The sequence below is a fragment of the Exserohilum turcica genome (assembly GCF_000359705.1).
Source record: "Exserohilum turcica Et28A unplaced genomic scaffold SETTUscaffold_1, whole genome shotgun sequence".
NCBI lineage: Eukaryota > Fungi > Ascomycota > Dothideomycetes > Pleosporales > Pleosporaceae > Exserohilum > Exserohilum turcicum.
The window spans coordinates 1204664-1229964 of NW_007359914.1; the positions used below are offsets into that span (position 1 = coordinate 1204664).

Consider the following 25301-nt stretch of genomic DNA (forward strand, 5'->3'; position numbering starts at 1 on the left):
GACGTCCAGCGCTTCTTTGACAATGCGCCATGCAAGCGCTTGGAAGACAATCGAATGCATGAGGGCAGCAAAGCTTTGTGATTCGTTTGCCTGAATGCCTTGTTGAATTCTAGACGAACGGAGACCTACCAATCATGTGCTGTGTCATCTGCAGGCTGAGCAAACCACGCCACCAAAATCTCAGCCTTGTCCCACCAGCATAAACTGCTCAACACCAGGCTGCCACTGCCCCGCCAGCATAAAAGTCCAGTTCAAATCCTTTGATTCCTGGAGCCCATTTCAGACACTGCCACTATGTCCTGGACGAATCCATCCTCAGGTAGCAGTAGGGGTGGTTTTGCTCCACGGCGAGGGCAAGGCCGTGGTGGTCGGGCGCCTCAGTTCAACAAGCCCCGGAAGCCAACCAAACCCGACATTGTGCAAAATCCGCTTGGAGACCTTGTCAAGAATATACGCGCTTCAGACCTTACCGTGGCAGCCCAGCATCCTGCACAACCTCCAGAGATATATGGCTGCCACTATGTTGCGTCCTACAGTTGGCTCAAAGGCCAAACTCCTACCATTGTGGTACCAGGTAAATTCATCTTTACCTATTCGTTTCTAGTCTAAAACAACCCAGGAAAACCCCCACTGTGGACTCCTCTCGCAACCCCACAACGTTTGCCAGAAGATCGCGGCCAGTATTTTCGCGACTTGAACGCTGCAAAGTATCCCGAGTACCCCATGGCACCCGTAATACATGCCGTCCTTGAACAGGATCCTGAATATCCTACTGAATGCATCGATCTCTTTGCCTGTGGCAGTACCCTTGGTAGTCTCCTTCGCTTTGCCCGCGGCATCGGCAAGGCTTTTCGATTCGACGTTGAGGTGATTGGAAGCACCGTATTCTTTGTTCGCAAAGAAAATGACCCCAAAGAGCTGATTCAGGGTGTCAGAGGTTTTGGTCATACTTTCCCTGAAGCCTACACCACTTGGGAGGATCTTTCACACTCTGAGTCTCATCAACGTATTGTTCAATACACATTCGAAGGACTGGAATGCCTTGTACGCTTCGAAAGTGATGGCTACATCAAAAATAATTCAACCACAGACAAGCTATCTTCTGGGAAGCGTGCGACCACCGAGGGCGACCTTGTCCAAGCGCTCCAGGGTGTATCCGTTGACTTGACGTGTGGAGAACGTGACAGCGCGGTCAATGAGCTCACGGTCAAACGGGGTGGCTCCGAAGTGCCACAAAATTCCATCTTCGACTTGAAGACACGCTCTGGGAGGTACAAAAAGGAGATTGACATGAGCGACATATACCCGCAGTTGTGGATCAAACAAATACCCAACTTCATCGTCGCATACCATGACGGTGCCGGCCTATTCGAAGATATCCGGGTTCAAGACGTCAAGAGCGAAGTACAAGCTTGGGAAAAGGACAATGCAGATGGTATCCGTCGCTTTGCAGCGCTCGTCAAGTTGATCTTACAGGTCGCTAACGACAACAAACAAACGCTGTTAGAGGTCTACTGCCCAGGGCCAGACTCATTAGAGATCCGAAAGCAGCACGGGGATGGCATGCGGACATTGCCACTTTACTTGAGCGATCGATGGGCTGATTACGAGCAACGCGAGGATTCTGGCCATTCTCCCTCTCCGCCAAATGGAGGCATCAGTCTCAGCGACGGCGAGGATCTTGATGAGTTGAGGTATGATGACCATCGCTACAATTTCGGTAGTGAATATGACGATGATTCGGGCACCGAACCAGACTACACTGCCTGTTCCGCTGAAGACTGTGGATATTGCGGGAAGTGTTCTTACTGAGTAAATTCTCGGTGTAAAAATCTGTATGCGGGCTCGTCGCATTGAAATGCATGCCGCATCTGGTTCACGATTCGCCATAAGTACATGGAAGGACTGAAAGACTTTTGGTGGATGGTGTGGAGGTTTGAAGCCAGCGCGTCCAACGTACCGTACTAGTAGTACAGTGAGGTTTTTGGACTACGGTACGAACCGTAGTTTGGTGGTGAGAGCAAAGTACGCGTAGAGTACACTGTAATTACGGCCCGTAGTTCCACCGTAGTACGGTGCGTTGGACGCGCAATTGAAGCATATGCGAGGTTGCCATCTTCTATTACAGTACTGTTACAATGCTATCTGATTTATCCACACTACTGCGAAAGAGTGACATTGCATCGAATGCTGTTAGTTTCAAAATGCGCGTCGCTGAAACAAATCTTCTATGTATACAGTTTCCCTTTTCGCACCCAACATTGCGACTTGGTCTGCATTTGGATAATTGCATCAATTTTCAAACAAAGACATATGTAATGGGTACCCATGCGTATTCCCAACCAAGGTACCATGCGATCCGATGATCCTCGCCCATGATTCATCTTACCAATGCATTCATGGCACTGTACCCAGTGAGCTGGTGACTAAAATGTGCGAGACAAGGTCAAGGGCGAAGCGCATGGGCTTTTTAGATCCTAGTCTCATACATCAAGCCCCTGTTAGAACCTTGAAGAAAGATGCGCTTGAGCATGGCTTCGAGTTGCATATTTACTTTATTGATGATCGACTACGATCATCAGCTGACCGCGAAGAAGCGTGGAATGTGGAACTTAATGTGGGCACCAATGCGGACATTACTTTTCACGAAGAAGGTTTGAAGTGATTGTCCTAGGTTTGAGCCTATATAATGGAGACGGTCCCCATCAATGGGAAAGGGGATCTGAGGGCGAGGCTTGAATCACGTGAGCTGAACCTTGTCGCAAATACCTAATGTGGCTAGGTACGTACCCGGGCCTCCACGCGCACTGAACGACGGATCGTCCGTCACATTTTCTCAACAAACGTCTTCGTGTAGATGTCGAGCATTTTCGGCTCTCCGCATCCTTACCAAGTTGAAGTTTTGGCAATACGATCACATCCTCTCCAATCGCGTTCGAAGATAAACGAACTACATATATGCCAGGCTGAGACCAGCTGTTCTGCTATTCAATTTTTCAAAAATAGCATTTTTCTTTATCAGAATTATATGACAGCATACGTAACAGTTTTGACAGTCTCCACGATGAAGTCTGATCCCAGAACCACCACACACTATCACGATTGTACCATTCGCGACGTGGCTACCACGCCTTCGTACAGGACATTATTGCTCTCGTCTATTTGCGTAAACACAATGAACAGTGTTGTTTTTGAGCCCCTTTCGGCATCAATCGAAACAGAAACCCTTGGTATTGACAACCAGACATCGCATGATGCACGGTCACGATTCCCAATCCCACATCACCACCCTCTTTTCTTTTTTCGATTTGCTCCGAAGTATAAAGTAACAAACGACGACGTGCATTGAGCGTATCGACATTGCTACTCTGGGCTTGGCCTCCATTTCTTCTTTTAAATCTACATTTGTGGACAGCGGTTGAACACAATCACAATGCTTCCTTACACAGGGACAGCAGCAATCCTGCTGTCGTCTCTCGTCTGCTCTACAGCAGCTAATCGGAATTACGAAGACGATCCAGCCTCTCGAACCCGTGGGACCGACAATCTGGGGTCATGGGGTCCCATAATAGACTTTCCTCTCATTCCCGTAGCAGCCTACATTGTCCCAGAATACCCATCACCGTCGCGAATGATGGTGTATTCGGCCTTTGCTCCCAAATTCTCTGGCTATACACGCGGCAAAACCCAATTCGCAGAATTCAACCTGCTCACTGGCGAGATTTCAGCCCGCGAAGTCGCCGAGACAAAGCACGACATGTTTTGCCCCGGAATGAGTGCCCTGGGCGATGGCCGTCTTATCATCACTGGCGGAAGCAATGCCGAGAAGACGACCATATACATGCCCAACACGAACGAATTTATTTCGGCTCCAGACATGCAAATTGCCCGAGGCTACCAGTCCAGTACCATCTTGTCCAATGGCAAGGTCTTCACCATTGGCGGATCGTGGAGCGGACCTATTGGTGGAAAGCCTGGAGAAATTTATGACCCAGAAGCGAATACTTGGACTCTCTTACCTGGCGCTGCTGTCGAGCCAATGGTAACAGACGATGTTCAAGGTGTTCTTCGATCGGACAATCATGCCTGGCTGTTCCCATGGCGCGACGGCACTGTCTTCCAGGCTGGACCCAGCAAGGCGATGCACTGGTACTATACCGATGGCGAAGGCGGTATCAGTCCAGCTGGAGTCCGGGACCCGGACAACGACGCAATGTGCGGTGTGAATGTCATGTACGATGTGGGAAAAATATTCTCGGCAGGAGGCGCACATAACTACGTCGGCGGTGATGCGCTCAGCATCGCACACTTGATAGAAATCAGCGACGTCGGCGCCCCAGCCAAGGTGGAAAAGGTCGCAGACATGCATCACCCCCGCACCTTCGCCAACATTGTCGTGTTGCCCGACGGCAAGATGCTAATCACGGGTGGGCAGCGAGTGGTTGCAGGTCTCACCGACAAGGAATCCGTCTTGATTCCTGAACTCTTTGACCCAAAGACGAAGATGTTTACCGAGCTGGCTCCTGCAGCTATACCCAGGAACTACCATTCTGTTTCCCTCCTCTTGCCCGACGGAACAGTGTTCAGTGGCGGCGGCGGCCTCTGCTTTGACGATGGCTCAGGCAAGTCATCGGCAAAGTGTCACGACACGGTTGACCATCTCAACGGCCAGATCTTCACACCGCCTTATCTCACCACTGGCGAACCGAGACCAGTCATTGAGAATATTGCTTCCGCAGAAGTTGCTCCTGGTGGTCGGCTGATTGTGACAATGGAGGACACCGCTGAAAATGTTTCCTTCTCTTTGATTAGAATGGGAAGTGTTACGCACAGTATCAATACCGACCAAAGGTGCATACCGCTTCAGGGAAAAGTTGATGGCGCAACAGTTGTGTTGCTTATCATGGATGATTCGGGTGTTATGATCCCTGGGGCGTGGTATCTCTTTGCTATTAGTGCCAAAGGCGTACCGAGCATCGCCAAGACCATATTCGTACAGCAGGTGTGATTAACGGTATCATTGTGTAGTGGCATCGACTGCCTGACCACTTCAGTCACACCCTAAATATCACTTTTGTACATTCTCCTGTGCTATTCCGTCAATTAGAACGACAAAGAACAATTTTCTCCTTGTCGATATTTTCGAGAGTCGACAACAAACTACTGCATCAAACACCAGTATGACCATACAAACATAGCAGCAAATCAATCACAGAGGCCCTCTTTCCATATCCTGTAGTGTATCCCGTGCACTACTAGCCTCCGATCCCTCTGTCACGTCTTTCTTCGTTTCCTTGTCCTCCTTCTTTTCCACTGGTGGCGCAGAGGGGATCTGTGCAACCCAAAACTTGGGATACTGTCTCTGCAGGTTCATCAAGAGCATTGCAGTTACGAGAACAATTGTCGAGCTAAGCAGTAGCACGGGCAAAAAATACCACCGTAGTGCCCAGATGTGCTGATCGATGCATGGAAGTAGGGCTGTGGCGCCGGCGGGCGGGTGCGTCGTCTTGGTCAGATGCATGACGACTAGTGCGATGGCAGTTGCGAGTGCAGCTGCGAGCCATTGGAGACGGGGATACGGGTCGTTCTCAAGGTTGAACTGGAAGATTGTGGCGATAATGACGCCAACAAGGCCGCTGAAGAAATGGCCAAAGATCAGGGAGCGAGGTTGCGCGAGAGGCACGTCAATAGCGCCGTAGCAGAGGATTGCGGAGGCGCCCTTTGTGTAGAAATCAGTTAGTGATGACTTCGTTGCTACTAACATTCCTCCATGCAGTTTTCATATCCCAATACCTAGTCATCACCACTTTTCGAACCGTAAAACGAAGAAGAGACAACTTACAAATGAGGCAACAATAGGCGGCACAGCACGGCTTCGAAAGTAGTCTGTATGCCCGAAAATAGCCAGGATGGTACTGAGACCGCAAAAGGCGCCGATGAAACCCCACACACAAACGAGCCACGTGCGGGATGGCGGTAACGTCTTGTGTCTGTATCCGAACCAATGACTGATGGCTGGTGGAAGACGCGCCAGACAGCGTTGAATGACACGTTCAGCAGGAACAAGAGGATCCCATATCGGCATTGTGGAGGCAAAGTAGCGCGGTGTCGCGTCTCTTGGGACTGTATTTTGCGGCGGCGGTGGCGGCGACAACGACGACGGTCCAAACAACGGCCCGGAATGAGAAGCAGGAAGAGTCCAGACAGCGATAATTGATTACCCAAGGACACGCAAAAAGCAGTTCTGGACGTTGCAGAGCCAAGCCAGGGAAAAAAGACGGGAAAGGAAGAGAAGCTTTGCGGGTGCGGCAAAACAATGTCGGAAAGAGCAAAATAACGTCAACGAGGAGGAGCCAGAACGTCACCAATGCACCCCGGACTTTGTCGCGCGTGGCCGTTCCCGTTGTTAGTGCGACAAACTAGTAACTCGGATCCGCCGCGGCATCTCTCATCGCATCGTATTGCATCGCATCGGATCGTGCATCGTGAAGCCCTCAACCATCCTTGTCGCCATGTCGCTCGCACATGCCGGTGCACACAACGAGCTGCGGGTAAGCGCTGGAAGCCCACAACTGCATGTATTCTTACTGTATTTCCGTCTACACAAGAGACAAACGACTGCCGATTATCTCTAGTTGTAAGCAGCGCACGGCAAAGTTTAACTCAGAACGGCATGCGCCAATGATGACTCGAGTGTGGTGCGGAGAGCAAAAACAAACGCTAATTAGCTAATATCCCGAACATCATCCACGTTTCGCGCGAAGATCGCCGAAGTATGGCCTGAAGGCTTTCAACGTGTGTAAGCCGCCTCGTTGGGAACGTCATTGCAGAAGGTGCTTTTTGTGAAAAGGCCATCAGCATTACATGGCGCTTCATGCGTGCTAGTAGAGGTACTTACCTATAGCCGACGTCAAACTGTTCTAAAAAACCACGCGCAACGCAAAGTGTCCGCGTCCGTTCCGATGACGAAGTATCAAGGCCAGCGCCAGTTTCTCATTGACAAAGTGCAGTAGTGGGCTTGCGACAGACAGGTGGATGACTTGTAAGGTGAGGACCCGGACGGTTTACAGTGTGAATTATAGCCTTAGTTTGTACTTTAGATGTTCTGCCATGAGATACGCCATCGGTTTACCCCATCCGTATGCGATTGATGCGATAGCAAGCCATGTACCGGCCAACGAGAGTGACTCTGCAAAGAGGATGATCCAATCGTCGAGGTGCAAATCTCCTGTGCGACTCATGGGAGTGTAGATTGGTACAATGAGTTTAGCTTTTGGAACCATTCGCAAGGTGTCGCGCCACGACGGTGAGCGGTCGAGCTGTTGAGCTGAATCTTAGTGTGCAACGTCACTCCCAAGCAATAATCTTTTCGTTTCCGATAGTAATTGACGCAGGATATTTCCCTACACTGCGGCCTGACATGGCTTGCCTGTGGGTGAGAGTATGTGTGGGGGTCCATAGCATGCAACCACTGGTGCGTGGGGTTGATTTCGATATCAGGGTCTGCTATGACGGCCGTCCTGCAGATCTGAATGTCTTTCTCATACCTGACCACAAGACACTGCGAGGAGAGAGCACTATTATCAGCATCCTTGATATAGTGATAGTTAATGTGCAGGTCCATTCCATTTTCGCCATATCCATGACGACGACGCCACTGCGGCTGCGCATCTTGAGAAAGCGGTGGTAATGATGTCGGCACAGGCCCTATTTCATCAACTTCTCCTGTTTTGTAATAAACAAACGGCCCAAACGGGGATGTTGGCCTGAAGAAGGCCATCTCGGGTAGAGTGTTCGCACAGGACGAGGGAAATAGGATGTCAACTGGCCCCAAACTTCGAAGTCCATGGAATAACGCCCTGAGCTCTATCGCAGGGATTTGGCCATCTGCGGTGAGAGTGAGTGCATCGATGCGTCTGTGAGTTGTCCATTCTAGATTGAGAACCACAAGGTCTGGTCTTTTAGTGCTAGTGCTGAGACGCGCCCGGGGCCAGGTCGGCGCCCCCGAAGCAGTGCAGCGTGTGTCATGGATGGCATCGTGGCACTCAATATTGAAACTGTCGAGGCAGGCCTGAAGGTCTTCTCCTCCGTGCTGCTGTCGCCAACCATGAATATGGGCCTTGATTCTGGCCCACGTGATTTCAACGTGCTCGCATAGCTGCACCGATCCCTGCTGGCCTAAACACTGCCAGTCCGTTTGGAGCTCCAGTAGCTGCTGATAGAGCGAGTAACAGATGCAAGTATTTTGCAAATCGTCGAAACTGTCGCGCGCGTTGCGGCTGAGCACCTGATGAATTGTCGGCTGGAATTTGCAATTGCCGCAAAATTGAGGTACATGAGCATCATTCCAGCGCGTACAGTTATAGCATCTGCCGTCTCTCTGTAGTAGCTGTCGAAACCGCCGCGCTTCATCATCGGGCATAGGATACATGGGGCCGAAATGTAGTCTCTCTACGAAAATGTCTCTTTTCTTATTAAGCAAATGAAACAACTTTCTCGACGCCAACCGGAGACAGTAGATCGTGACAGAATCATCGCGTAAGAAATCGCATATCCAGAGGAGGAGCTCGTTAGGCAGTCGAATAAGGGGGCAGAAGCGATTATTGTAGACGTGTGCAGCTATAGCCGGGTCCATGGTGCGTTGCAACTCTGAGAAGGTGAGGAGGAGTGCTTGAGCCTGTTGCTTGTCCCGTTCATTGCGTTCATTGCGTTCGACCTGTTCGACCTGTTCGACCTGTTCGTCCTGTTCGTCCTGTTCGTCTCGATGAGCTTGCCCTTCAGCTTCGTACATATCCATCACCTTGATACGCCGGCGGTCTTTACGCCACTTCTGGATCCTTTTCAGGAATGAAAGCATTTTCTGAGCTGAATTGCGGGGGGGTTGAATTTTGCAAGCTTGATCTTGTGTAACTCAGAATGCAGCTCTTATAAGAAGCTGTGATTGACATAAGAAACTTGAGAACCTTGGTTGTAGGTGAACCGTGTTCTCTGCTGCTTCCAATCAGATTTCAGGACAATCAAACCGAGCAAGCAGTACTGGCATCAAGTGACAAGATTTGACGTCATGTCACCGGAACGGGAATGGAGCATGGTGGATATCTTGTTGATTGCTATCCGCTGCGCTAGCCGTTATGACCCTATAGACTCTGTATTACATCACTATCATGTGACATTTCAGACTGATGCCCGGGCAAGCCACGAGTAATACCCAGCCACAAGTAACACCCCTGGCTAGGTGCCGACGTTAGGTAGTGAATTGGCTTCGTGAGGGTATTTAACGTAGTGTTCCATTCTCTACGGATTCCCTGCGTTTTCCTTCGCTTTACTGGCCACTCAATGCAGCCGAAACCTTTTTGAAGTCTTCTTTGTAACGTTCGATGAGCGCACTGGTCCTTGCTGCGTTCTCCTTGAGTTTTTCAAGGGAACTTGACAGGTCGGCTTGCTTTTCCTTCAGCCTGTCGCACTGGCCCTGAAGCCCTGCAAACTGACCCTTAAGGCCTTCACACTGGCCTTTGAGGCCTTCACATTCGCCCTTAAGGCCAGTATGCTCAGCTTTTAGGTTGGCATACTCATCCTCCAGGTTAGCGTAATTTGTCTTAAGGACGTCATGCTCTTTCTTTAGGTCGTCCAGCTCTTTCTTGAGGGCCTGACCCTCCAAATCTTCAAACTTAAAAAAAGAAAATTTGGTATCCAGCCAACAAATAACCTCCAGAATCCAGCAGCATCTGGGGTGATTGAACTTGTTGAGTTGGACTGCGTGGTGCCATGCGGCACCAACGCGAGCAGGAAGAGAGCTCCACAGTCAGAGTGCAGACAAGAGCATAGCAGCTAATGCCCAGGATGGAAGCACAGGCTGTACATTGCTAGCAATCTTCTCCAAGACTGCTAGCAATGCAGGGCTATGTTCGTCGTGGGGGGCACTCGCCCCAGAGACGAAAAGGAGGAGGAGGAAGAAGAAAGAAAGAAAGTGAGATTTTCTCCGTCGTCGTTTTTCTTTGTTGTCGTTTTTGTCGTCGTAATCAGTGACAGTCTCCGTAAGCGATGACAAAGTGAGAAATTGGAGCTGAAATTGAGTAGATTGAAGGAGAGTAAATCCAAGTTGAAAGCGAGAAGATTGAAATTGGAACTGAAATTTGGACTTGAAAGTGAGGAAATTGGAGTGGAAAGGTTGGTTTACCTAGCGAGGTCCAAGTGGCTGCTCTTATACCCCGATGTTTGTTGTCCTTGGTCATCACTCATGGAAGGAGCACCTCCCCTCGCCGAACATTCTGGAAACGGCTGAGCTTCGGGTCAGCCAGATACGCCTGTGCAATGCTAGAACCCATATTCACCGGTTTTGCAGACAGGCGCAGTCAGGTGTACTGCAGCTTCTTCGTTTCGATGCACGCAACCGCCAGCTCATATCCACAAAGCAGTGAATACAGGATTCATGTGGCAACTACAGGTGCTTGAGTTTACTGCACTCATCTGAGTTTCAAGATAATGTGGTTTCCAAACAACAGTGAACATATATACGTAGTGTTTGTGTAGCTAAGACAAAACCCAACTTTGGCTCTAACGAACCAAACTGAACGTCACCGAGTTCTTCAAATTAAAATCCCACTACAGTCTCGCTATCCAAAGATGCCATGCCAAAGGTAATGTGTTGCAGAGCCGCAGGCGGTAAATCACGTGAGTCACCGCCAAGATTGTCCCTGACAAATCCTCAGCTGCGTACAATTTCCGAGTATCCAAGCTGTACTGTTCACTTCCTACTGAAATTCAATCACATCTCTCTTCACTCATTGCTGACATCATTTTTCCACCGCACAATGGATATCACTGCTCGCCGACCCCTCATTGGTCCATGATGACGCGATGCCCCTCTTTTTAGCGCAGCACAACAACGAATCTCCATCGTGAGATCGCATCTTCACCTTTGCGAACTACGTACCCCAATCACTCTCCCACCATCCTCTGTCTTGCGAAAATCTACAAACACTCCGACATGCTCAAGTGTCCTGAATGCGAAGCGTCGGCTGATTTGACTAAAGACGGCGCCTGGGCGCATTGCGCTTCCTGTGAGCAAAATAAGCTGGATCTTTGACGAACACGGCATGTTGTTCTAATCCTGCGGGACATAGGTAACACGATTTTCCAGCCAGGAAAAGAAGGGAGTCAGTACAAAGGAAGTGGCAGCGGATCTGGTGACAAGGAAGAGGAGAAGAAGAAGAGCGACACCAAGGATGAAAACGTGAAGAAAGAGTAGAAGCGAGTCTGGCGAATTATTAGAAGATATTTGAAGACATTTGTAAAGTACTAGTCTATGGAAAAGAACCGGTGCAGTGCACGCTATCTACGCTTTTAACTAAACAGACAATCATAATGAGATGCCATGAGAAACACGCTATGCTCGCTCAAATGGGATATTAAAAACAAAGGATTGCTTCTTCACATCCGCCTGCCATCATTCTCGTAGTCAGCAATCTCCACCTCGTTCAAATGGCTCTTCGCTCGAAGACTGCTCCTTGCACTGTTGGGGGTGGTGAAGCTTTGTCTAAAGAGCACATCTTTTCTTGGGTCCAACCTGCCATTATCTGAGAATGGGTTGGACATGCGGTTGTTCTGAGGACCGCCGTATTGGGGTTGTGCCGGAAGTTTGCCTCTCGCCGCTGATGTAGGAGGGGGAGAAGGCGGAGAGTTTGACGGCAGATAAATTCCAGAGTAAGTTTTTGTAGGACGAGTTATTTTTGGTAGTGCCCATTCATCGCTGTCGGAGTTGGCGTAGTGGATTGAGGAGTCGGCCGAATCTAGTTGCAAGTCCCATTGTTCATGCTCCCAGACCTGACGCGAAGTTCGGGTAGATGGGCCAGGCGAGTCATCAATGTATACCGAAGAGAAGGATGTAGCAGCGGATGCGCGGTTGAAGGCATGAGGACGTGGTGGGTGCAACATCTTTTCCATCTGAGGGTCAACCTCATCATCCATGGCAGTATCGGCAACATGTCGTTTTGACATGGTTCGGCGAAGCGACATCATGCGTGCTGGGTTTCTGGGTGGTGGCGTGTGTTTCTCCAGATCTAGCATTTCGTAGAACGATTTTCCGACCCAGAGCATTTGCTCGTGCTCTCGTAGATAACGCTCGCCACCAAATGACTTTTGGACAATATCGCGCGCCATCATACCCAATTTGCGTCGATGCTCAGACTTTTCGTACATGCGACGGGTGATGATTTCGACATCTTTGGGTGTAGGCTTGTGAGGCAGCACTGGAGCCGAAACTCCAGGTCCATCCTCAGCATACTGTGCCCATTCGTCTAGCATAGCGAGTAGATTGATCTGGGCACGGGCCAAGCCGTATGCATCGTTTGGTGCAACAACTTCACTGTATCGTTTTCCGGTATCGGGATCCGTAAGAACGCGTAGAGACGCACCCACATCAGTGCATACGACAGGTGCTCCGGTTAGAGCAGCCTCTCCGAGAGCAAGTGGTAGACCTTCCGAGACAGACGAGTTGAGGAATAACCAGGTATTTGCCAGGACCATTGCTGGGTCTGCAGTGCCGCGCATGGTAACGTTCTGTCCAAGGCCCTTGCAGGCAAGAATCTCCTGACATTCAGATGAATAGACCGGAGATTTGTTGAGAGCACCATAAATGTCGAGTTTGTAGTCCTTGAAGCCCCATTCGTTGGTAATGATATCCGCTGCCAACAGAGCTGTCTTGATGTCCTTTGCAAACCAGACGTGCGAAAGCATCGTCACGGTGGGCATCTTGGTTTTGATTTCCGTGACTGGAGCGAATTTCGTCATGTCAGTGATTCCGTTGACGATAGGGTCGACCTTGCGACGAAACACGTTGCGGTGCGTAAGTTGACCTTTGGCACTTCCGATTTCAATCTCCCACCCTGGGTTGAAGAAGTCTAAGAACAAGTTGTCAGCTTTGAGGACACGGTAAAAAGCGGATATCTACGTACCTGCGCAAGGAAGAATTTGATCGGCATGATGAAGAATGAGACATGATGTCAGCTTCATCAGACCCAGCAACGAATTTCGGATGAAAGGTGGCAGAGTGCACATTGCCGATGACAGGTAGAGGTTGGTCTCACGCCAAGAGATTGCGTGGTCCCAAATCTGAAGCGTACAGTTGCGCTTCAGCTTGCAGACAATACCATAGGATGCCGAAACGCTGTGGTGCGAGGCTTGAAACACATGCGGGATCTTGTCGGGGATCGGAATCGAGAAAATGAAGAGATCTGGAAGAGTCAGTCCCATGCAATGTGTGCAGGCGATTTCTACTTACATCTGAACCATAGCTCCAATGCAGTGTCGAAGTGTCCGAGCGTTGGCAACTCAGTGCGGAACCACTCTTTAGCCGGTTGGGCGTTTGGCATGTCGTCCGCCAGCCACAGCTTCCTCCATGAATCTTTGACAATGTCGCTTGTCCAAACTTCCTTCCAGTGACGCGAATCCTGAAAGTAAGTGTTGAGATTGACCAGAGCACGTGTAGCTTGCTTGACATCTGCCAATGTCATGGTAGTGGCTCGTGCTCCACGTACAAGCGCAGTCAATGTAGGGATAAAGTTAGTTTCGATATCAGCCAGAGTCGCTGCTTTAACCAGGTGATCAACCTCGCTATCGAGCTTGTTGGTGAACATGCCATGGTTAGGGTGCATAAAGTCCAAGCCCCAAAGCGGGATGATTTTTAGCGATTCGACGTTCTCTTCGGTCTGGTGTTTGGGCAATCCAAAATCATTGGCTGATTCGACGACCATGTGCCATTTGATGGTGCGCAAGTTGTTAATCAGATCTCGTCGGCAGGCTGAAACACCGCCACCTTCGTTTGGCCAGGTTCCAGTATCGACGGCAATGACGTGGAGTGTGCGATCAGTATCTTGCTGGAGTGCCTTGGTCCTAGTGAAAATGACGGCATCTCCACCTTGACCAAAGCTGAACAAATCGCTCATACGAATGGCAAGAGGAGTCCACGCGCTGATGTCACTCGTAAGATCCGCGCTGGCCATGATGGCGTCTGCATGTAGTGCCAGATAGTCTTCTGCCTTGATGAGACTTCCGCGGTCGCGGCGTCTCCAGTAAGGTCTTAGCAATGTTTCCTTGCGAATCAGCTCTTCGTCAACCCAGCGAATGACTACGCCGTCAAGGTCATTACGTTTCTTCCAAGCCTTCCAGAGCAGAGACCGGGCTCTGGAGGTAGAGATTTCTTGCTGCCTGATGTTTCTCCGGAATAACCGCCCGACGAAGTTAGAGGTTGGCGTTTTGAATGCCAGAAGAGGGTTTTCATCAGCGAAATTGCAGCGGGTAGGCTTCTTGAGAACACCAAGCCAATCGTGACGGATCATGTCCGGTGTCTCGACTAGGATGCCGTTGAGCTTGGTGGTAATCGTTGGGTGGAACTTGTGATCATAGAACCATGTGCATTCGTAAACGTCAGGGCCTTGGACGAAGGTCGCTTCATGAACACGAGGAGTCGGTATCCAGCGCTCCATTTTCTCGGCATGGCGAACGGGAGGCGCGCACCAGCTGACATTGGCCGACATGTGTGGAAGTACAAACTCGGCGCGAAGCAACTCGTCATCATACTTGGCGTTTTTTCGGTAATGGTATTTGAATCGTACCAGGTTGTGGTGGCTGATGTAGCTGCCCGATTCGATGTGACCCTTGTGATTGTACAGGACCTTGGATCCTTCGTTTGCACCCTTGCGGCAGATCCGGGTAAGTGGTATCTTGCTTGACCTTACCTTGGAGATCCTAATCTTGCCTTGCCCTTGCTTGGTTGTATATTCGTAGGCAAATTCATCGGAAACTGCACCGTTTTTCCACTCTTGTCGCAGGGTGATGCGCATCTCCTGGTCATACTGGGCAATGCGGACGTGACCCGAGGACGGTTCATTCTTCAGATCGCCTTTGTAAAACATCAACTTGACTCCACCGTTCGTTTCAGGGTGAACGAATGCAGTTTCAGTTTCTCCGCCGCTTTCAATGACCAAGCGGTTCTTTCTCTGGATGATCAAGCTTCCCTTGACGGTTCCTGCCAGACCGGCAATGTCTTTGCGGCGATGATACAAGAAGAATGGTAGAGCTATGGACATTGCACGTCGACTGTATATCCACAGGCCCGTAAGGATGAAGGTAGTCGGTCGCGATATAATACTTGGTGTGTACAACAGTGCTCCGTGCAACTCACGCTGATACTCTGGATCGGCCATGCACGCCAGAACAAAGAACTTCACCCAGGTGCCGGCGGAATGATACACATAGGCAATCGGAAGGCGAACGTATTCGGTGAACAAGCTCCAAATCGAAACGGCTGAACGGTTGAGCACTGGATAGTACGCTCTTTGAATGTCTGCCGTCACTTGGCGATATTCTTTTTTGGAGATTGATTGGTCGCCTCGGTTCCTGAAGAAGCTGTACTTGTTTACTGCCAAGTACGCCCCAAGATCGTATCGTGCAATGCGTGAAAGAATCGTACATGATTGTTCCGCGGCAACATTTTCATGAATCCAGGATAACTCTTTGTTTGTGTAAGGTGCCCGAATACCGACACAACGTCGAAGGAAAAGGCGTCGTATGTCCAATGGCAGGTCATCCCACTGAGTGTCGCAGTCATAGCCAAGGCACAAGTGCCGCAATAGGTCCTTGCGACAGGCCTTTCCAAATGCCAATGCATCTGGTCCCATGACCAATGCCGGCATTGAGCGTCTACTGCATTCCGATATGGTATATGGCTCATCTTCCTTTTTGCGGCAGGCAAGAATGGATTCCGCAATCTCAGCTTGGTCGTGTGGAGTTTCGAATAACGCTTCCATACACGCATGCAGCAAAGTTTCGGCAATGGCCGTACAGTTGCTGCTGACATTGGTCTGCCCAAAGCCGGGGGACTTCGCGTCCGAAGCCATGTACAAAGTCAAATGACCTTCAGAAAAGTGAGAAATCGCGCGAAGTTCGCCATTGAGGTTGACCACAGTCTGAAGAGGAACAATGAAGACTGTGACACGTCCATTTTCCCAAGCCGAGATAACGCGCTGAATTGTTGATTCAATGGTTGGAAATGCCTGCATAGCAATCCTTGAGAGGCTGTCGCTATGGCATGACAACAACAAAGCTCTGATTTGGTCGCCGGGTTGGCCAGTTGGGTTGACGCGGTATCTGTTCTCTTTAGGGGCGGCTCGAATCATGTTGCAGTATGCGCGCAGCTCGCTCTGGCTATACTCGGCGTCGTCATGACCGCTGTTGTAGGCAAGGAACTTTTCATTCCTTGATGCCTGTATGCCACCATCGGGATGTGCATCCGTGCTACCATCTGGCTTATGGGAACTGAAGAGTGCCGAAAGCGATTCCGCTATCCACAAGCGAATGTCTAGAGCTTCTGGCATACCCAATTTGGCAGTTCGGAATGAGAACAAAGCAGCAGTCCAAGTCGACGCACCAAGGGCAATAGTCCTGTCGTATAAAAAGTCTGGGAATATTGCCATGAGTATGTTGCCGACTATCAAGCCGACAGATACGGCTGCTAGCAATGGCATCAGTGCATGTGGACCAGAAAAGATCTTGTTGTACTGGTACAGTAACAACCCGGTGTAGGCGCCGACGTAAGCCAAAAACATGATCAACCCGGTGGATGAGCCATTGAAGATCCAGATGAGGGCTGTGCAGATAGCCAGCGCCCACATATGAACACCAATGAAGCGACACAGAGTGTTGAAATACAGGTGGCGCCTGAATTTCAGGTCGTTGGCTTTGGCCTGCTTGATCTGATGTGCGTTTTCGATCGAAACAGGCGCCATCTGCTCTGAAAGAGTATGCAGATGCTGAGCCTTGTAGTCGAGCAATACAGCTCCAATGAGGTAGTATGCAAGACCAAAGCCGACTGATAAGCGAAGCGCTGTGTTCATTTCAGACCCTAAACCGACCAGCTGACCTCCATGCAACAGATCCAGCCATCGATCCATGAGTGCGACCAAGAAGTAGAGGATGCCACAGTAGATTTCGTCACCAGCTGTTCGCCAATGAATGAAAGAATTGTGGAGACGAATGCCCTTTTGTGACTGTTGCATGCTCTCAAGTGCCACCTGCGTTTCAAGGTTCCAAGTCGAACTGTATGAAATGGGTCGCTTTGTGTCTGTTATGCGAGCGTACCAATCCAATAGAAAGAGTGTGGAGTCCCAACAGTCTGATAGTTTCTTCACGAAGGCATCCTGAGTGGATTTCTGCCAGAAACGACGTTCCCTTTCTTTTAGTACGGCTTCGTGGAGGGCAGTACGGCATAATGCCAGAATGGCCGGTTCGCTCATGTCGTGGAAAATGTCTGGCTCGACGAAAGATACTTCTGAGGAAGGCAAAATGGCTTCACCATTGCCGGCTGTGGTCTTGCTTCGGCCTGTGTCATACTTAGTCTCAATACTCAGACCATGTAGGAACTAGACATACCTTTTGCTTTTGCACTCTCCTTTTCCGTGCACAATTTGATGTACCAGTCCTTGATGTCAGAATCATTGAGTGTCTTGATTCCATGATACCAAGTCACCCATTGGTTAGCCACGCGTCTGGTACCAAGGATCAACAAGATGATGAAGACATAGAGAACGCCCAGATAGACGTATATGTCACGAGCCTTAACTCCCATGAAGATGGTAACAATAGGCGAGATGATCAACGTCGGAATGACCATGATGATGACTTTGCGCCCATTGAGGAAACTGGATCCTGGAATTTGGTACGTAGACAACACGGCCAAAACGGTCAGGTAGGTGGTTAATCCAAAGAGGTAGAAAAAGAAGACGGCGCCATGGCCAGGTCCAGAGACAGCAGAGATGACAATGAACCCGAGCATGCACCCGGCGAGAGTGAAGGCCAAGCCACCGACCAAGCGAGTGAGAACGAACATGTTTGCCGCCGAGAATGCCATGGAAATGAGGTAGTAGGTGCCGCCAATTGAGATCCAGGTTCCAATCGCGCCAGACAAAAGTAGCGAACACATCAACGCCATCGTAGCATAGTATCTTTCATCTGGGGTCATTTGCACGCTCAAGTAGAGTCCGTGGCCAGTGGTTGAGAGAAGCAAAATATCTACACATGTTAGCTTTGTTTCTTCTTAGAGATACCGCTGTACTTACCGACAAGGGCGGGAATGGCGAAGACACTGAGGAAGGTGAAGCGACGATAGGCGGGCATGACAGAGGGCTTCTGCTCAGGATCGATATCTGTCTGGGCTGCAGCATAAGCAGAGGCGAATGAAGGGGCATTGAAGATCCACATCGGAGGCTGGTGTTCTTCTTGGTTGTAGTAAGCCCTGTGCTTTTCTGACAGCAAAATGCCCATGTCGCTTGGCTTGATGTCGAAGTAGGCCTCGCATCGGGATCCGAGAGCAAAGAGCTCTGCAAAAGCCGCACTCTGATCAGAATATTGATTGAAGAGTGGGTTTCTGTCCGATACCTCAATGTAGACTTCTTCGAACCCAGCTTTTCTGGCTGCACAGAAGATGCAGAAAAGAACAAAGTCGGCCGCTGAATCAAGACTCCCCCGACTGGCCATGTCGGTTATGGCAGAAGTGATGATGTCCAGTTTTCCATGGTCTCGCCACCACAGGATATCGCCAAACACTTCGCTGATGTGTCTGAACAACTGCAAAGCATCCGCGCCATCAAGAGTCGGCACGCGCGAGAGCCGGTACCATTTCAGTTTCGCGTTCACTAGCTGTTCGTCTGTAATGTTGTCGCCAATGTAATCCACGTTGCTCAGCTTCTTGAACTGATGGTACGTGGGTACGTCGATGAGCAACTCTTTGCATCGCTCACGAATAGCCGAGAGCAACGAGCAATCCTCGTCCCACTCTGAGTGTTGAATGTGCTGCACATAAAAGAGAAGATCCGAGGATGACAGAAGGTCCAAGTCTTGGTACAGCCTCTCTGGTAGCCGTTCTGGTGAAAAAGATCCGGCTTCAAACTCGGTCAGACCGTACTCAGCAAGAAAACACTGGTATCTGGAAAAGCCCAGCATGCTCAGATAAGTATGAAGAAGAACTCCTTTGACGTCTTGCACCGATTTGGAGATGTAGATGATGACGGCTTTGGTGCGAGGCTGCACTTCCCAAACACCCCAGAATGAAGCGCCGTTGGGTGTATGGAAACCAGAATCGAGTGCAGTATATACTTGAAATTGGTAGGGGTCAGCTCCATCGTCGGTTACTTGATTCAATGACTCCACAAGACCTGCAATCGCTTCCCTCACACTAGGCACGAGGTCCAGGTAGTGGCTGCTGCACGACGCAAAGTCACCAAGTATGTTGGCAATGGAACGAAACTGCTGCGACGGAAGACGGTTGAGTAATTTGAGGTCTCGCAGACGTCGTTGTGAGTTGATGACACGATCGAAATCTGCTTTGGAAGCGTCAAGGCCAACCGGAAAGCATCCTAGCGATGAATACGGCGATCCGTCGAACGAACAAGAAAGTGGGTTGTTTGCTTGCCTTTCCACGGCCAAGGTCCAATCAAGCCCCGGACTGGTGGGTGACAAGGGTTCTCGAGCAACAAGCACTCCATTCTCATCAACCTCGGGGTATTCTACAGTGAGCGTCAATGTACTAGACGAATCGTCATCCTCAGGTGCATCTCCGTCCAGCCCGGCGAGCGTGTTGGCCAGGAGAGGAAAGATGTCTTGCAGCGGCAAGTAGTCGTCTATGAGACTGGTAAATCCAGGCGAAAGCTAGTTACACTTAGCATGCGATCGATGATGATTAGCTAGACAATCTTACCGTACGAGCGGTTCGGTACTTCTCGTGAACATCCATGACCTTGCGATTCTTCAACCACTGAAAAGCTGCCAAGGGCTCTTCACAAGAGCTGATGTCGTGGATGCTTGTCAGGGCCCGCTGACGTGGGAAGTAGGGAATAGCGCCGTGGTAGCTGCACCACATGTGTGCTCTCCTCAAAACAGCATGCGATAGTTTGGCGTCATCCTCCACCGTGTCCCACATCATGGTCACAAAAGGACGTTGGCAAGCCTGTGAAACGAAAGACTTTGTTGTATTCTTCATTTTGTCCATGTCAAAGAAATCGCGGCGCTCTCCGTTGGATTTGATGGTACCGTTTCGAACAACCATGCCGGCGAAGAGGTTGAGGTCGAGCTTTCTGATGCCGTCCAAGAAGTCAGGAGCTCCAATTTCCAGATACGTATCCAGGCCATGTGCAGTGAAAAGCGATGTCAGACCATTGAGCAAGGGGATGGGAATGCGGTCTCGCCAATTGGCAATAAGAACACCAGTGAAGTATCTGCTCTTGCCTGGCTGTCGCAAAGTCTGCTGGAGAGTACAAGAGAGATCGTGCACTACTTGCGACATGTCCGACTCAGTGTCCACTATGGCAGAGGTGAGAATTTGGCCTAGATCAAGGCGGGCAATGATATGAGGTCCCATGGGAATATCATCGTTGCTGACAGCCTCTAGGACCCCGTTTTGGTGATGGTCTAACACTACTGCTTCCCATTGCGACAAGACGGTTACTTCCTCGTGGGTGACGGGACTGCTCAATGCGCCAAGGAAGACACCAAAGGACGATGGTTTCCCAAGTTTTTGCGCTTTGCTAACAATGTTCGAGTTGTTAGAGAGGGCATGGATGCGCTCTTGTATAGACCGTGGTAAGCTACTCGCATCATCATCGCTCTGCAAGGGTTGTAAGTCGTGGGTACAGGGCAGTGTTGCAATGGCCTCACCTTTAGCAGCTTTTGGATGGAACGGTAAGTCGACCAGATGAAAGCGATGAGACCGACAAAACCGCTAGCACCGATAATGGCAACAAGCGTCCATTCCCACCATGTACGGACGGATGTGCCATTGCTAAACGCTTGAACACCAAGTATGTCTGGCATGACGACGGCTTGGACGGGCTCCCACGACGGGGCTTACAGCCGTGCTGGCCAGTGGTCCTAGGGCGGACTTGAGGTTTCGGGGGTCAGTCGTCTGGCAATGGGGGTCTGGTCATGAGAGGGTCATCAAAGAAAGAACATGTAGGAAGTGGGCGGCTTCATAGGCAAGAGCAGGCCACGAGGAGGTGGAGACACAGTGGCAGGCGAACGACAAAAGGGCCCTGGCCAAGTATGCTGGTCGGGTTCCAAACGCCGACTAGAAGCTGATCAGAGGATGCATAAGGTGCTTCGTGTGCTGCTTCAGTCAGGTGTTAGCCGTCGATCTGCGAATTGGATTACACCAAGCAAGCCGGGCATATGGTTAGTCGAAGCATTGTCCACCCGTGCAGGGCCAGCAGCAGCAGAAGCGCGCCCCAATCCTTCGCGAACGCTGTAATACGGCCCTCGGCCGCCACGAATGATGGCGAAGGCGCCATGGCGACTGAGTGCAAAGCCTTTGGGCCGGCCATGGGCAGGAGCATGGGCTGGGTGCGCTAGCGGAGTCGAGCGGGCAGACGTCCATCTATTCCGGACAGCGAGCTGCGACTATATTGAGACTAGATCAGCACCCACCCACTGGCTGTGGGCGGGCCAAGGAGGGAGCAGGCGTGTCGTGGCGACGTGGTCGGGGGGTGGTGGAGGAGTGGAGCAGAGCAGAGTCGCGACGAGACGAGGCTGACAGGGCCGGGGTCGCTAGGCCCTGTTAGTCTGTGTGTCCGTGCGCGCTAAATTTGGCCCGTGCTAATCGTCCCGCCGCCCGGCCTCGATTTTAGCCTAACCTTCTCCACAGTGCCTCTAATATCACCCTTCATCTAATCTGGCAGTCGCTCCGGTCCTGTCGCCGGCACCCATGCAATGCAACGCATCGCATCGCATCGCATCGCCTGCACATGAAGCCTCGCCCTGGCGCCATGGGCTGACATCGGCCACACACACTCCCACACACTCCCACACGCCCGCTTTGCCCATGGCCATACGTAACACGGCACTGGCCGAGCATGTCCTGGGCATAGCTGTACCGTACCGATGCCGCGAGCGGCTTACACACGTCCATGCTAGCATGTATCCGTCTATGCAATACGTATTGGACCTGGTATTGAACATGGCAGCAGACGCCCCCGGCCCCCAGTCACGGCCGGCCTGGGGCATCCTGCCAGTGGCTTCTTCTTCTTTTGTGCTCTGCTTGCGCTCCCAGCACCCACCCAGCGACCTGGTTGGCCCAAGTCGAGGCTTGCGCCGTGATACGGATTCACTGCTTGCGCCTCTCGATCGACGGCAGTACATTGTTTTCACGTGGCAAGGGAAATAGCCCTATGGCTGCACGAAACTACGTCAAGACTTGCCAAGTCGTTAACCGTCCAGGACGATCCCAAAATATCCTACGCCCCATTCCTTGTAACTAAGCTCCTAGTCTTTAGTCCAGCACCTTTTCGAGGCGTTCAAGTCAGCTCGATACCGTGGTACGCCTGAAACTAGGTCTTTGCAATGTTCAGCTTGCCAGTGTTGTGGAAACAAAAAGGGAAATTCGATAGTCCTGGCATCATTGCCTGCTGTGTCTGGACCGACTATCTCCCAGACACCCAAGGAAGGCCTTTTGCCGAGACTTGTTTATTAAAGTGCCTAGGGTCCTCTAGGAAATTCGTTCAAGCATCAATTCGTTCACTTTGGCCTTCAACATGGCGTTTTCTTCTCCATCCTTTCTGCGGGCTTGTCTCGCTTCGTCCTTCGTTCTTCTCCTGCAGCAGGTTTCAGCCTATGTAGGGAGTGCCACCGTGTCGAGCACCGTCTTGGTCATTGCACGCGACACGACATCAGCGACCAACAGTGCCTCGCTTGGTCTCCAAGGCTATGGCATTCCTTTCGAGACTGTCATTGTGCCCCAGGCTGGCATTTCCACCCTACCCCTGCTCAACTCGACTGCCACCAATGGCAACTATGGCGGTATTGTTGTCGTGGGCGAAGTGAGCTACAACTACGATGGCCAGTACCGCAGTGCCCTCACCACTGACCAGTGGAACGCGCTGTATGCTTACCAAAGCCAATTCGGTGTGCGAATGGTCCGCCTGGACGTCTTTCCCACCACTGAATTCGGTGTGGTTAGCACTGGTGGTAGCTTGAACGATGACCCGGTTTCCTTTACCAACACCAGTGGCTTCCCTACTGCCAACCTCAAGACGTGAGTACATAAACAGCACCCTAGCGGTAATCAACTTACCAGGAATATAGAAATGTGCCCATCAGCATTGCCAGCATCTATCACACACCTGCCACCATCACAAACTCTTCAATTGCCTGGGAGGTTGCCAAGTTCTCCACGGTTGGAACTGCTGCAGTCATTAACCAGATTGGTGCACGCCAGCAAATGGCATGGTTCCTACCGTTTGCGCTCGACTGGGCTCCTTCAAGCAACATTCTGCAGCATGCGTGGATCACTTGGATGACAAGAGGTCTTTTTGTTGGTTTCCGAAGAATCTATCTCAGCTCCCAAGTTGATGATATGTTTCTGGAGACTGAGATGTACCGGCCGGAAGGCAAAATCTACCGCGCCACGCCAGCTGATCTTACCACACACGTCTCTTGGCAGGCAAACCTTAACTCGAGGATGCCAGCAGGATCAGAGTTCTTCATCGAGATTGGTCACAACGGCAACGGCGATATTGAGGCGTCTGCATACACGAACCAAGGCCAGACTCTCTGCACCCCGCCCCAAGCCATTGAGTACCCTGAACAGCCAAACGGCAGCCCTGAATACACCAAGCCACCTGGTACCGGCACAAACATCTGGCCTGCAACGCCAGCCCAGTACTCATGGAGCCTCCAATGTGCTCAGATTGATCCGCTTGAAAACTGGTTTGCAGTGGCATCGCAACGTGACGCCTTTGCGCATGTTTCGCATACTTTGTACGTAGACGAATCCCCCGAGTCTTATGGCTACTAACCAGAATCTAGCTCGCATTCTGACTTGACCAATTCGACCTACTCGGATACATCCAAGGAGATCACCTTTAACCAGGCCTGGCTAAAGCAGGTTGGGCTTGATGCTGCCAAGCGGTGGAGTGCGAAGGGGCTTATCCCACCCGCGATTACGGGTCTGCACAACGCCGATGCCATCAAAGCTTGGATGGACAACGGTATTACCAACGTCGTTGGAGACAATACGCGACCACTTCTTCGCAACACGCAGAGCACTTTCTGGCCGCTGACTACCACTGTCCAAGGCAATGGATATGCTGGTCTCAATGTGATGCCACGCTGGGCTACGCTCATCTACTACAACTGTGATCTCCCCGACTGCACTCTGCAGGAGTGGATCGACACATCTGCCGGACAGGGCACATTTGACGATCTCCTCAACAATGCGCGTGACACTGCTATCCGCAACCTCTTTGGCTTGCACTGGGATCCGTAAGTTCTCTGCTGCTCGTCGCTTGGCAGACAATGACTGACAGAGTGTATTAGGTACATGTTTCACCAGGCCAACATGCGTGTGTCAGACGTCCCAGCCACTACTATCAACGGCAAGTCTGGGCAATACTCACTGCTGATGACCTGGCTCGAGGTTGTTGTGACAGAGATGACGCGCTTGTGCGTAAAACGCCCCCCTGCTCTATTAACGTTTGCTGACACGCAGCAGGACGACATGGCCCATGAGAACGCTCAAACACGACGACATTGCACAGCAGTTCATCAACCGACAGACGCGTGACCTTTGCCGGCCCAGCATGACGTGGACAACATCGAGCAATGGTGCGAGCATTCAGTCAGTCAGCGTGTACACGGCAGGCGGCAACACGTGCGGAACGACGATTCCGATCACTGTGCCCGGCGGCGTGTCGAGCACGACGGGTGCGACCAAGGAGCAGGTGGGCAGCGACCCGTTGACACTGTGGGTGACGATGAGTGGTGCGAGCCGGCAGTACACACTGTCGTCAGCCTTGCCCCTCTAGGCTTGGATGGGGGCAAATCAATACTCGTTGCATAATAATAGGCGATCATGTTTCAGCTGAAGGTGTAAAAATAAAACTGTTGCGAGGGCGACAAGTGGGCCGAAAATGGAGTTCGTTCTGTGTGCGGGTCCGCCCAAGTTAGTCGTGAATGTCGTGATGCTTCGCCCAGGGCTAGTGGTGTATGTACGTACATGTACTGGGATGGGATGATGGCGAGGACGTGGATGCCTCGCCCGTGCCGCGGTTTAGGCGGCCGGTGTAAGACAAGCCCTAGCACTACCCTTACTACACCCCTACTCCCTACCGCTCGTCGGCTGCTAGCAGAATCGACATTGTTCCAGCCACACGATTGACCAGGGTGAATTATCGAAAAACCCATGCCGCCGGAACAGGGCCATGACGAACAGAGCGCTTCGGTCCGTGATATGCTCAGGCTGGCCACCTGAAACTACGCAT

The 25301-nt window shown here is 51.1% G+C and overlaps 7 protein-coding genes across 7 annotated transcripts; 3 read left to right on the plus strand and 4 right to left on the minus strand.

The window, feature by feature from the left end:
- The first annotated feature begins 262 nt into the window (after window positions 1-262).
- On the plus strand, window positions 263-2153 carry SETTUDRAFT_162216 (uncharacterized protein). Its single transcript, XM_008022500.1, has 2 exons — window positions 263-574; window positions 620-2153. The coding sequence occupies exons 1-2, from the start codon at window positions 295-297 to the stop codon at window positions 1810-1812; spliced, it is 1473 nt and encodes a 490-aa protein (XP_008020691.1). The 5' UTR covers window positions 263-294; the 3' UTR covers window positions 1813-2153.
- Window positions 2154-3433: 1280 nt separating this feature from the next.
- On the plus strand, window positions 3434-5008 carry SETTUDRAFT_86309 (uncharacterized protein; the record flags this gene model as incomplete). Its single annotated transcript, XM_008022265.1, has 1 exon — window positions 3434-5008. One exon carries the CDS (start codon window positions 3434-3436, stop codon window positions 5006-5008), a length of 1575 nt encoding a protein of 524 aa, XP_008020456.1.
- A 23-nt stretch (window positions 5009-5031) lies between these two features.
- Window positions 5032-6295, minus strand: SETTUDRAFT_162217 (uncharacterized protein). The gene is made up of 2 exons (XM_008022501.1): window positions 5843-6295; window positions 5032-5719 (listed from the first exon to the last, which is right to left on the minus strand). The coding sequence occupies exons 1-2, from the start codon at window positions 6083-6085 to the stop codon at window positions 5210-5212; spliced, it is 753 nt and encodes a 250-aa protein (XP_008020692.1). The 5' UTR covers window positions 6086-6295; the 3' UTR covers window positions 5032-5209.
- A 942-nt stretch (window positions 6296-7237) lies between these two features.
- SETTUDRAFT_86285 (uncharacterized protein) lies at window positions 7238-8791 on the minus strand (the record flags this gene model as incomplete). The annotated part of the gene is made up of 1 exon (XM_008022264.1): window positions 7238-8791. One exon carries the CDS (start codon window positions 8789-8791, stop codon window positions 7238-7240), a length of 1554 nt encoding a protein of 517 aa, XP_008020455.1.
- A 496-nt stretch (window positions 8792-9287) lies between these two features.
- Window positions 9288-9767, minus strand: SETTUDRAFT_178027 (uncharacterized protein; the record flags this gene model as incomplete). Its single annotated transcript, XM_008022502.1, has 2 exons — window positions 9288-9660; window positions 9707-9767. 2 exons carry the CDS (start codon window positions 9765-9767, stop codon window positions 9323-9325), a joined length of 399 nt encoding a protein of 132 aa, XP_008020693.1. The 3' UTR covers window positions 9288-9322.
- Window positions 9768-10936: 1169 nt separating this feature from the next.
- SETTUDRAFT_178028 (glycosyltransferase family 4 protein) lies at window positions 10937-20933 on the minus strand. Its single transcript, XM_008022503.1, has 8 exons — window positions 20707-20933; window positions 19751-20656; window positions 18114-19701; window positions 17428-18066; window positions 13280-17377; window positions 12954-13232; window positions 11124-12899; window positions 10937-11060 (listed from the first exon to the last, which is right to left on the minus strand). Exons 1-7 carry the CDS (start codon window positions 20860-20862, stop codon window positions 11431-11433), a joined length of 9135 nt encoding a protein of 3044 aa, XP_008020694.1. The 5' UTR covers window positions 20863-20933; the 3' UTR covers window positions 10937-11060; window positions 11124-11430.
- Window positions 20934-22573: 1640 nt separating this feature from the next.
- On the plus strand, window positions 22574-24964 carry SETTUDRAFT_162219 (uncharacterized protein; the record flags this gene model as incomplete). Its single annotated transcript, XM_008022504.1, has 5 exons — window positions 22574-23074; window positions 23125-23799; window positions 23848-24303; window positions 24358-24483; window positions 24533-24964. Coding segments are annotated over 5 exons (2071 nt in total), but the record flags the coding sequence as incomplete, so codon positions are not given.
- Window positions 24965-25301: the final 337 nt, after the last annotated feature.